Source organism: Littorina saxatilis, linkage group LG8 (genome assembly GCF_037325665.1).
Source record: "Littorina saxatilis isolate snail1 linkage group LG8, US_GU_Lsax_2.0, whole genome shotgun sequence".
In the NCBI taxonomy this organism is placed as follows: domain Eukaryota; kingdom Metazoa; phylum Mollusca; class Gastropoda; order Littorinimorpha; family Littorinidae; genus Littorina; species Littorina saxatilis.
This window is the reverse complement of record NC_090252.1, coordinates 3286654-3300192: the sequence shown is the minus strand read 5'-3', so window position 1 is coordinate 3300192 and position 13539 is coordinate 3286654. Positions and strand designations below refer to the sequence as shown.

General features: G+C 43.0%; 1 protein-coding gene across 1 annotated transcript; it reads right to left on the bottom strand.

Annotated features, from left to right (window-relative positions):
* Positions 1-764: 764 nt before the first annotated feature.
* On the bottom strand, positions 765-2900 carry LOC138974463 (uncharacterized). The gene has a single exon (XM_070347181.1). It carries the CDS (start codon positions 2898-2900, stop codon positions 765-767), a length of 2136 nt encoding a protein of 711 aa, XP_070203282.1.
* Positions 2901-13539: the final 10639 nt, after the last annotated feature.

Here is a 13539-nt window from a genome sequence, read left to right as displayed (position 1 = left end):
GTCTCTCTCGTGGTATTCCCGCAGAAGGTTGACGTGGTACGTGCGTACGTTGCATCCCACCTTGATACGGTAGTCAAATGCGTTGACTTTTTCCTCGACAGCATATGGTCCCCTCCATGCTAGCTCGAGCTTGTTATGTTTTGTCGGGAGAAGTAGCAACACTTTGGCTCCGACCTCCAACGTCCGACGTTTGGTGTTGCGGCCGTAGTGATGAGCTTGGCGAAGCGCTGCCTTTGCTAGGTGGTCTCTTGCGATCTCGTAGGTTTCTTCTATCTTGTTCCGTAAGTCAGTTACGTACTCGGCAGTTGTCTTTGCTTCGTCGGAAGCTCCTTCCTCTGTCCAGAGTTGCCTCAGTATCTGCATTGGTCCTTTGACCGTGCGCCCGTACAAGAGCTCAAATGGTGAAAATCCGAGAGAGTCTTGAGGTACCTCCCTGTATGCGAAAAGTAGGGCTGGTATGAACTCATCCCACTTCTTGGGTTGCTCCATCGCTAGTTTCTTCAACATTGATTTCAGCGTCCCGTTGAAGCGCTCAACCAATCCGTTGGTCTGAGGGTGCCATGGAGTTGTCGTAAGTCCCTTTATAGCCAGAAGCCGCTGTACATTCTTCATCAGCTCGCTGGTAAACTGTGTGCCCCTGTCGGATAGGATTTCGTCGGGCAGTCCCAGTCTGGTCCAGAAATTCCAAAGCGCCTCGGCGATGGTGCTGGCTTTGATGTCTCTCGGTGCGACAGCCTCTGGGTATCTTGTCGCGTAATCGACCATCACGAGGATGTATTGTTGCTTCGAAGCGGAGATAAGATAGGCTTAATTGGACCAACCAGGTCCACGGCTACACGCTTGAAGGCTGTATCGATGACTGGCATCCTGCCCATCGGTACACGTTTGGTCCGTCCCTTCGGTGATGTACGTTGGCACGCGTCGCAGCTCATGCAATGACGTTTGATGTCTCCCACTATCCCCGGCCAGAAGAATTCTTGCCAGATTCGCTCGCGAGTCTTCTTCTGTCCCAAGTGGCCAGCCATGGGCGAGTCATGTCCTGTGCGAAGTACCTTCGATCGCATCCTCCGAGGTACAACAACTTGTCGATGCTCCTTTCCTTCCTTGTCGACGTACTGGCGATAAAGGACGTCCTTGACGTGTGTGAAACTGAACCGTCCATGGGTCACCTTTGTCTCGGCTAGCACATGTAGACGACTAAGGGACTCATCTGCACGTTGTTCCTTCTTGAGATCGGCCGCAGAAAACAATTGTTCGGCCTGAGGCACTAACGATATCTGCGCTTCCAGTGCAGCATCTCGTTTCCTCTGATCCCGTGTTTCCACGGCTGCTGATCCTTCCACGATCACAGGGTCACGTACTGGGTAGACGGGAACTTCTACTGTCTCTCCTTGTAGACCCATCTGATTTCCTATCAGGACTGAGAATATGGGGTTGTCCATCACACTGACTTCTGTTTCACCCACAAAGTAAGGCGTGTCCAAGTGTACTCTCGCTACGCGTAGTTGTTTCTTCGTAGACTTATCGGCGAGTGTCGTTTCCTTGACTGACGAGGTGAAGTTGGCATCAGGTACCAAAGCTGCGTCCACAATCGTTGAAGTACTTCCAGTGTCTCGGAAGCCTGTCGTCAATCTTCCTTCGACGGTGATTCTGGAGACTTTGGTGAAGGTCTTCTCGGCGCACGCTCCACAGAGCTTGTCGTAGTTCGTCGAGTTTCCCACCTTCACTTCGGTGTCCATAGCTGCTCCGGCATCTTCTTTCAGTTTCGGACATTCACGTTTGAAATGAGGTCCATTGCAGTGGAAACATCTGATTTCCTTCTTGAAGTATGGCTTATCTTTGTCCGCTACTTTGCCTGACTGAGATTTGTCGTCGTACTTTCCACTAGCCTTGCGTGCCTCAAATCGATGACTATCCTTTTCCTTCACTGACCCCTTGTCATCTCGGATCTTCCTGCTCGCTGACGGTCTTGCTTCTTCGTACCGCACGATGAGTTTCTTGATAGTGTTGATGTCCTCTGGCTCCCTGTCTTTGATATAAGTAGCTAAATTCTCTGGTAGAATTTCCATCAGCTGCTCTCTCAAAAATAAATCCTTCAGGGATTCGACATCACTCCCATGTCCTGACATGTCGATCCAGCGGTCCATGAACAGTGATAAATCGTTGATTAAATGCTTGTACGTGTCAGCCTGTTCTTTCCTTCTAGATCTAAATTTCTTCCGGTACGTTTCTGCCGTAATCTGGAAGTGTTCCAGCAGAGCCTTTTTCAGAAGCTCATATGATCCTCGCTCGTCGTCCGTAAGGCTGGTGTAGGCGAGTCGCGCCTTTCCTTTGAGGAGTGCTGTCAATCTGGGCAACCAAATCTCGTTGCTCCAGTGGTTCGCTCGGGCGTGGTCCTCGAATTGAAACATGAAGGACTCGATGTCGTCCTTGTCCTCCAAGAACAGCAACTTGGATTGATAGTTGTCTCGGTCTCTCTGCTGGGTGTGGTTGCAGCTGTTATTGGAGTTTCCTCCTCCTGAGTTAGTAGGGCGAGAAGCCTCAGCTTGGATACGTAACTCCTCGAGCCGGAACTCATGTTCCTTGTCTCTGGCACGTTCGTCGCGATCCTGCTGTTTCTCTTCGCGATCCTGCTCGAGTTTCTTAGCTTCGCGTTCACGCTCAACTTCAAGTTGTTTCTCGCGTTCTGCGCGATCAAGTTCCAACTTCTTGGCTTCAATTTGCTGCTGTATCTGCTCGAGTTCGAACTTCTTTGCTTCACGTTCTTGCTCGATCACGTACTCTCTCAGCTCAGCTCCCGTTAGACCTAACATCTCTCCTTTCTCCATCAATTCTTTCGTCAGCTGCAAGGCCTTGCTCCTTGTAGTGACACCACTAGCGACTTGCTGTTCTTCAGACATCTTGTCGTCGAAAGAATCCTCCTTTTTACGAAATTAGCGATCCTTCTAAAAACCCTTGGTTACACGCGTTCAAAATCCACAAAAATCGGAATTTGCCGCAGCCAACTCGGAAACCGTCTCCGTCAACTCGGTAAATCGCGTTCGTAAAATCGGAAATTGAAAACGACCAAGTTAGTTTATAGTGTGTACACACTCCAGTTACCAATTCCTCGAATTGTAACTCTGTTTGTGACTTTGAATTCAAAGTTGCCCACGACTTTAGACAAAGTGTCTTATTCAAATCGGCCACCCACGTCAAACTAACGTAACTGATAATTCGGTGTTCTAATAAAATCCAATTCTATCGGAACCCTCGCCAACCCCGCACTTGTGCTGATCAAACACTATGCTATGACATTTAACCGAAATCAGTAATATGTATTTGTTCAACTATATGTCAGATCTGCACTTCTCGTAGAACAATGGTTCTCTTGTCCCCTTTTACTTTGAATTCGGAATTCGAAAGTGAAAGAATTTATAGCTTGAACAAACTACACCCTTTTGCAGAGTATTTATACCGCTATGACTAACACCTTGCGTTGGTTTTTCTCTCAGAAGAAGGGAATCACAGAGTCGTTTCCCCAACCCTATGTTACCAACTAACCAGTTTACAACAGAATCCTCGTCTGATTAAACTGTACTGAAGCTATCTGACATGCTTCCCTTGTGGTCTTGATACTTTTTAACCCAGAAGTATCGTCTCTTCAATAAGAGGTTACGTTCGTTTTTAGGAGTGGGAATGGAATGCTTTGTTGTTATTTACCTAGAGCAACGTCTCTACATTTAGAGGTGGTTTAGGTTTGGGATTGGGGTTTAACTAATCCTTAAACTAAACACAAAATAACTAAGATGAGATGAGAACGTACAATAAACACGATAATTTCTTAAGTTAATTTTGGCTCAACCAGATCCCCGGACGAGGTTCCCAATTTGTGACAAACCCTGGCTCTCACTGTAATATAGTCTAGGGAATTATACTACTGGCAGACTGTGATCGCCGTTATTTTAGGTTCTAGTTGATCTGTTATGAGTCGGGTTAAAACTCTTTCAACACGTCCACCCTATGACATGACTATACACTCAGAACGCATGCGCCAAAGCATATAAATAGCCTGCTGACAACCAAAATTGGGACATTTTGAAAAAAATATTGTATTTTGAAAAAAATATTGTAAAAAAACTAGTACATGTGGAGATTTACTTTTTGCACACAATTAAAGAAAGATTTTTCATTGTTTCAGAAATGTACTTTGTATTTGTCAAAAGGCTTGTTGTGTTTGTGTGGTATGCTATTGAAAATGTCAATAAATAGCCTGCTGACAACCAAAATTGGAAAATTTTGAAAAAAATATTGTATTTTGAAAAAAATATTGTAAAAAAACTAGTACATGTGGAGACTTACTTTTTGCACACAATTAAAGAAAGATCTTTCATTGTTTCAGAAATGTACTTTGTATTTGTCAAAAGGCTTGTTGTGTTTGTGTGGTATGCTATTGAAAATGTCAACAATTTAAATAAAAAAAAGTCCAGAGGCACCACATAAATACTACAGACATGTTTGAAAATATGCACAAAATGTTGTTAGTGAATACTCAAAAAAGAATTTACTAACCTGAATGATACAATGAGATGACTGGGTGATGACTATGATGAATATATCCATGTAGAAGAAAAGAAACACTTGCTGTCACAGTATTTACAGTGCCACAGAGCACAGCTCAACGCAAAACGCCACACCACATTCCAGGCACCAGAATCGAGTCCCATTGCGTTGGGTTTTATCCATAGAAGAAAAGAAACACTTGCTGTCACAGTATTTACAGTTTTTGTATAAATGACTTGTTTAGAACTCGGTTTATGCACGGAGAACATCCTTCTTTGTGTGCCACACTTCGAAGCACGGCTCAACACAAAGCGCCACAGCCATGTGGCCACAGAACATTCCCGGCACCAGAATCGCGTCCGTCCGCTTGCATTGGGTTTTGGCCAAAGTAGCATTGACACCTCGAGCTCTTGATTTGGCTAACTCATTCACCCTCATCACTCACTTAATATGTGTGTTTAGGTGTACGTGTAAAGGAAAGTGAGAATGATAGTGGAAATGAGCTCTATGAGGAGTGGTCAACAAAGACTGATGAAAGTTAAACGTATCAATTTAATGATGCCAAAACAGATGGATATGATGTGACTTAGTACTATTCTTTGCTTATCTTTCTCAACCAAGTAGGCATGGGTCCGTACAAGAGTGTCTGTGCACTGCGCGAGCTTGGATGGTTTCAGCGTTCAAGTAAGGTGGAGCTAGTATCTCACAGTCTGAGGTAGGTACTGCTCGGCGATGAATGCGCGTTTAAGTCTTTCCCTCCTCGAAGTCCGCAGGGATCTCCCTCTCACACGATGTAAGTGCGCTGTGACTTCTGAACTGCTTGGCTCCGGGGTGGAGATGATCGGCACTCTGGAATGATTCGTGCATCCATGCGTTCTGGCGTCGGCGAGGAAGAGATGCTAAACTGTCACGATGAAGGACTCCAGTTAGTTTCCGGAGTATGTTTAGGTGATGATGGGAGGAGGGGTTGGAGTTAGGGAGGAGCCTCGAGGATGGGGCTTGACTCCGGAAGAAAGGTTGAACTTGTTCTTTAACGTCGAACGTCAGTTGAACGTTAGTTGAACTGGTTATTGAACCTCAAACAGGTTCGTGAGTTCACGGCCCCCCACAAGAAAAGAGCCTGCCCTTTTGTTCTCAAATGTTCCAAAAGACCTTTGGTACTTCTTCTTTCTTTGGATGAGCACTGACTTGTGAAGGTCCACTCACAATCTAGTTCCATTCATTCAGTCAAAACAAAACACCACAGTACAATTTACTATTCTTTTATTTGACCAAAGTCACAAGAAATCTTCTTGTGTTTTAACCAACGCACATACACAAGCATCGCTTTTCTTTGGCGATATTAGGCCAAAAAAAAAATTGTCTGTTTAGGGTAACCCGACCGACCCTATCGATTTGGCGCCGACCCAAAAACTTTTTTTTTATTTCAAAAAAAAAAGAAAAAAAAAAGAGGTAAAAATGCTAAAAAGAGACATTTGGCGTTTCTTTCTCTCCCTTTCTCTCTGTTTTATTTATACGTTAGTTTTGAAACATGTATTCATCAAATATAAGAAGTGAATGTTCAGCCAACATAGCATTTACACACACACACAAAAAAAAACAAAAAACAAAAATTACCTACCTACCGACCCTACTTTTTTTGGTCATGTTACCCTAAACAGACAATTTTTTTTTTTGGCCTTACAATATTCACAATACTTGTATCGATGCGAGCAAAAGGTGGAAAGTGTTACGCCTTCTTGTTATGACGTCATATTTTATGACGAGACGGCAGCTGGTAGTCTCGGTCCTCCAGCTGATCCAGTCTCGGCAAAGTAGTCTCGTGTACTGTGCTGTATAATGTCCAAAAGCGTCACATATACTAAATATTAAGTAAATCGGTTCACACCACCTTTGTCGATTGCATTTGTTGTGGGTCATTATGTAGCAAAAAGCTTTGAATTTGTAAAGGCAAAGCGTTCTAGAGTTACTGAAATGTACCGGTTTGTTAATTGTGACAAAATGCTGCTGAACAGCTTCAAAACCCGCCTTTTATAGCTTTTGAGAAGATTGCCTCCTAGCTACTCCGTCTATTATGCCATAGTCATTGTTAGACAAGGTAGCTAGGTGAACAAAAACTGACTATTCATAATGTGGATACAAATTATACTTCCATTGCCATGTAAAGCTTGTTTACTTGTAGCTGCTCTGATGTGTGTGCATTTTAACGCGGGAACTTTGCTTTTGTTAATGTGATTGTCAAGAGTGTCTTTATAATATGTTCCGCTATATAGACACTTTCTGATGTAGAACTCAGTATGTTATGTAGAAAATGATAGGTGAATTCATGTTCTTTTCAGTCATTTAACTTTTTTTGCAATAAACGACCTGATCACAAAGACCTGCAATTAAAGGCATCTGCCGAGTGCTTTTTTGTTAGGACGGATAGTGTATATAGTACCTAATATCCTTATCTACAAAATATCATACAATTTAATTGTGTTTTCTTTAGACAGAGCAGTAATAACAAGCATAACACTGAACAACACAACTGAGACGGTGACAGTGAATGAAAAGGACAGAGTGACTCTGACTTGCACTGTAACTGGTCGGCCACTGCCTACAGACGTCATCATCACACACGGCTTCAACTTTTTTGACACCGGTGCCATTCAGTATCACAAATTAATGGACGGGACCCTGAAGGCAGTGTTGAAACTAGACGAAGTACGTTGTCATGATATGGGAACCTACACCTGTACATCTACAAATGGAATTGTTCGTCCCGACTCAAAGAAGATTCTGCTAAACGTTCAATGTAAGATTGTTATTTCTTGTAAGAAAGGTAATGATATTCCGGCACATCGATCTTGACACACACACACACACACACACACACATACACACACACACACACAAACACACACATACACCCACGCACATACATACGCACGCACGCACACACACACACACACACACACACACACACACACACACACACACACACACACACACACACACACACACACACACACACACACACAAGCACTAGTCATAATTCCAGTTCACAATTCTTTGTCCAGGTCCACCAAGAAAAACCTCCCACAACACTCTGATAATGGAAGAAGGGCGAATGTCATTCCGACTTGCAGCGTACCCTGTTCCTGATCGGTTTGACTTCGTCCATCTTGGTAGTCAGCCATTCGGGTCAGGTCGGAATGTATCGGACAGTTTTACGGCGGAGTGCAAACAGGATTCAGTGACCGAGTACATTGTCAACTGTGACGTCAGCCTACGTCAATTGTCCCACAATCTTACAGGACACTGCAGAGCTGAGGTGTACAACGAAATGGGAGAAGAGTACATCATATTTAAGGTTCAAGACAAGAAAGGTATTGGTATTTGTTAAAACCTATCGTTTTGCTAACCCCCCCCCAACAAACACACGCAGACACACACAGACACACACAGACACACACAAACACACACACACACACACACACACACACACACACACACACACACACACACGGAAGGACACAGTTGTATTGATTAGTCTTTTAATTGTATTTTTTAATTTTAGACAGAAAAGCAAAACGTAGCATGCATGTTCATGCATAATCGTCTTAACAAAAGACAAGTTCTCCATAACTAGTTTGTTTAGTTTTGGATGTCAACACTTAAAAGAAAGTCAGCAAATGCCTTTACCTCTTAGTTGTCAAACTTCAGGTGAACCACCAACGAAGCTGTGGGCAGCAGTGTGGGCTGCAGTCGCTGTTGTGGTCGTCGTTATTTTCATCACTGTCGTTGTCATTCGGAAGCGTTGGCGTAAGTGTCAATCAATTCATGTTGCAATCTGTATCATTTACTAACATTCTGCACATGTCACAAATATAACGAATACAAAATGTCGAAGTTGTTATTCGTGTCTGTTTAGATTCCTACTAATGTTCATCATGTTCAGCGTGTTATCTATTTACTTTTCCGTCTAAGACAATTAATTCAAAGCTGAGAGAGAGAGAGAGAGAGAGAGAGAGAGAGAGAGAGAGAGAGAGAGAGAGAGAGAGAGAGAGAGAGAGAGAGAGAGAGAGAGAGAGAAAGAGAGAGAGAGAGACACATCCACACCCACACACACATGTGTGTGTGTATGTGTGTGTGTGTGAGTGTCTGTCTGTCTGTCTGTCTGTCTGTCTGTCTGTCTGTCTGTATGTCTGTCTGTCTGCGTTTGTGCATGTGTACGTCTGTGTCAGTTATTTGTTGCTATACACATGTGTAAGCTCTGCTGCAATATTTACTCACGCTAGTGTTGTGTGTGTGTGTGTGAACCATGCTGTGCAGCTATCTGAGTGATAATCATCTAAATGTACACGTATGAAATTGTGTCCCAGGCAAGTCACGCAGGACCGCGGGTTCTATTGAGGACTGCAGCTCTGGACTTTACGAAGAGATCCCAGAACTTCCCATCGACCAACAGCAGTCGTCACTGATCCCTGCTGCTCCCGTTGAAGACAACCCCATGCCTCTCCAGCGTGATGTCGTGGTGCCGGTCCATGCAGAACTGCCGCCTCTACTGGTACCTGTGCAGGACAGACTTCTGCCTGACATACATGATGCTGCTGTGGTTGTCCACTCTATCACCCCACAACCCCCACTCCTGTCACAAACCCCACCGAGCACACTGTCACCCGAAATGCCTGATGCTGGAGTGTGGCTGCCTTCCATCTACCCTCACCGCACCCCTCTGAGAAACCCTGTCCCTGACACACCCCTGAGTGCTCGCCGTCACCCTGACCCTAACCGACCAGAGGAGATCGAGATGAGTGTTTTGGGCGAGGCACGCTCACGTGCGTTGGACTTATATGCCCAACCCAATAAAACCCTCGTGGGTGACGATTTCTACACACAGCTTGGAACAGCGTTGCTCTATCGACGGCGGGATTCGCACCTTCGTTCTGTCTTGGGTGATGTGGAGAAATCTCCTGATGAGGATTGTGGCGAGGAGGATTACTACCTGGAGCTTATTCCTGACGATGTGTCGAAGAGCTCGCACTCCAAGGATGACTGTCAGCAGGCCGTCTACGACATTCCCAGGAACCTCGCACGACCCACGAATGATGACGACTACCTTCACCCAGTTTCTGACATTTTGTCTAGCTCGCGACCCCATAATAATGACGATTACCTTCTGCCCATATCGAACGTTTTGCCTCACCGTTCACAACCCCACAATTATGGTGACTACATTCATCCTATATTGGACGTGTTGCCTAACCTGCTACCCACGGATGATGACGACTACCTTCTGCCTATATCAGACGCTTTGACTCATCACCCACGACCCCCAAAAGCTGACAATTATCTTCATCCGATTTACGACATTTCCCCAAAAGGATCTGTCCACCCCAAATCTAACCGCTCACCGACTAAACCTCACTCCATCTCTCAGGAAGCATAATTACATATTTCCAGGCTCTGACAACTTCAGGCGCGCCCTCTTCCAGTAAAATTGATTCAGACAAGCCAATTGTTTTTGTTAATCCTGAAGAATTAGTTTATGGAAGTTCATGACTATATCTGTGAAGAACCAGAAGCGTTCGTGTCTGCTGATCAAACACAGCTACGCCCTGATACACCTCCAGACACCTTCAGATTGGACTCGGGTCTACCAACGATGCCGAGAAAGCCATGCGATGTTCCCTCTGATGATGAGTCCCACCTGCACTATGTTCACAAAAATCGCACTGAGGCAGTGAGTGTAGCTCCGTTGTCTCCGTTTTCCGGTTCTAGACACCCCGATGAGCGAGGCGAACCAACGCTGCTTCCTGCTTCCCACCACGCTGACAAGCCTGCCTCTAATATCTTACTTAATCCACCAGCACTCTCTGAACATATTACTGCTGCAGCGTCAAATGCTGACCAGTACCATTGTCCCACAGGCGGGAGATCTCCACACGTTGAAGTGGTCGTGTCGTCTTCCATTGACAACACTGACGAGCCCTGTGTCTTTGATGAGCTGCACTGTGCATCTTTCTTTGACAATCCTGACGATTCCTCGGCTGAAGAAGAGCTGTAGGATGAACACTATCAATGTCCTGATCACCTTTGTAGACACAACAGCTTTGAATAGTCGCTGTATGCTTTGTGGAATATGTCCTAATTAGTATGTTGCACTGTTAGTGAGAGAGCGTCATCGTTTATCTTGGATTACAGTTGATTACAGTTGATTACAGTTGATTACAGTTGATTACAGTTGATAAGGCGTGAGTCTTACTTTTGACATGCTTGTGTTGTATTGTCCCCACGTGGAGTGAGTTGTAGACACTGCAGTTATTATGAGTTGTCGAGAAAAAAGATATTAAGCATGAGCCTTTTAGGCGAATGCTGATATCGTTTGTGAGACATGTCTGTTATCATTTGCACGGTTTGATCCAACGTGCTGTTACGTGTTTGACATAGTCTATGCTTATATCATTGTGACATTGGATTCTGTACAAATCGTTTCCTTAATCACCTTACGTTTTTTTACTTGTCAATGTGTGGGGTACCCTTATCTAGGCAGCAGTCACGTGACCCCTGTAAAATAATTTTTTGATCTAAAAAGCGGGCCAGATAGTCAGGTTCAGTGCCTTAAATGGCAGAGTAAATTATAATGAAACGACATGGGAATGGGTGTTTTTGTTTGGGTGTAAAAATAATCGCAATATTTGGGTGTGCTAAATTGAGAAGGCATTTTCAGATTCATACTGTGGCATTCACAGTCTTTGAATCATGCAGAGGTAGCCTTGACTAACACTTACACGTTCTTAGTGGGTCGCCCTCTACTGACCTTTGGTGAGAAAGCACGCCAGAAACATTTTTTTTTTAATTGAGATGAATACTTTGATAACCATATATTGCTATTCATAAATTTCACTTGTTAAATCGTTAGCCAATCTACGTGTGTTTGGTAACTGCTGTGATGTTACACACATTACTTGTTTTATATCTTTGTTCTGTTTACAGATACATTTTGAAATTGGTAACGTTTATGGTTGATTTGTATATTGAGTTCAGTCAAGCGAATGGATTTACAATTTGCACCAGTTTTTATTTTCGTTTCTGTAAAATGTGTACATATGCATGATATTTTTTAAAAGTAAATTACTGTAGTCTATACATTATTGTTTTGATTGGCCTCTAGCTCAACGTTTCTTCTTTAATCGAAGTTATACTTGTTCAGCAACTTTGCAAATAAAACAATGTGTACTCATAACATGTTTGACATAAAAGTGTACTTTTAAATTAGCAAAGATATAACAACATGTATGCTTTGAAGCTTGAGACTAAATAATTTACAAAGGAATGTGACCAGTGTCTTCTGGATGCGCCGTGTTTGTGTATGTAGCTTTGGAATTAGTACTTTGCACATATAAATTACTATTCGTGTTCTCATTCTTTTTTAATGTAAAACTGTATGCCTGCTACTCAGATCTGGCTTGCCTATTAGTCTGTGTGTTTTTCAACAATAAAGCTTAAAACCACAATGACTACACATTTTCAAAGACATCTTTTTCCCCCGCACACAATTAGTGTCATTTACAATGGGCTCGTCAAAAATTTTACTTGGGAAAAAAGAACATGTATCATTGAAATTAATGAATAAACGACAGCTTGGCTGCATTTTGTGCAGAGTTGTGACTTTTTGTTGTGTTGAAGTTTGTAATGGACACCTATATGCTAATCTGAAAGGATGCTCTTCTCTCATTACACATCCTTAAGTGACCCTCTGTGGTCTTCACGGCAGGAAAGGTACCCTTTGTCCATTAAACATTAGTTATTGTGCACAATAATTTGTTTTATGTGTGTTTTTGCATGCTTGATTTTGTTTTGTCTGCTGTTCTTAGATACATGCTTGTCAGTGAATGTTCCGAGGGTGACACCTGCAGACACAACAATAAAGATATCTGATTTCTTGTCCATCTGATTTGTGTAAAACTTATCAAAGTTAAAAAACAAAGGATTACTGTACTCACCGATACAAAGACGACACAAGACGATTACGAATTTTCGCTTCTGGAAAAGAACACAAAAGACAACAAAAAGCAGACGCAACACGGAACGAACAGGGTTTGAAAGAAAATGGAGCTCTATTTTCTTTCAAACCCTGTTCGTTCCGTGTTGCGTCTGCTTTTTGTTGTCTTTTGTGTTCTTTCATGTGAGAAAGGCAGACAAGAAGATTAAATTGTCCCACATCAGAGAGACCACCCATGAGATAAAAACAAAACATCTCTGAACACATGTGTATATTATGTAATCAGATCGGGTCAAACAACAGTCTTGTCGTAATCTCAGAAGTAATTTACTACTGATGACGATGATCAAGACACTAGACAAACTATTTTCTGGAAAATCTGTGTGGTTTCCTCTGTAGATATCGTTTTAGAATTTAGATGTGACACTCTATTTACTATTGTCGCGTCTTTTTGCTTTTGAAGGTAGAGATTTCACTTCAGAAGAAATCGAGGTGAATGAATTTGGACATTTTGTTTCGTTTAGAAACTTGAGGTTACAAGGCATGCAAGTACAGGGTGTATAAAAACCAGAATACTGCATGACTTGTAGTATGAAACCAGGTTTACACTTGTTGCATGTTCAAATATGGAAAGCTTGCTTTTACTCGCATTTCATAATAGAAAAACAAGATATATGAAACCATTGCTTGTAAAAACCTGGTGACACACAGCAAGCCATTTGTTATTTTCTGTCAAAGCTCGTACTTGTAACAGACAATCATATGGAGGTTTCATGTTCCACAATGGCTTGCGGACATTACCGAAGTGGGGGAACACGAAGTACACACCTTCTTAATGAACACAATGATTGCCTACAGAGAAGCATAATGTTGGTAAGATAACAGGTCCAGAAAAGAATTAAATATTCTGAATCATCATTACGTTTGAGTAAATAGAGTTCCTTGAATACTATTTAATTAACTATGTATGTGTTGCTTTCTCTTGCTTTTTGTAATACCTAATCACA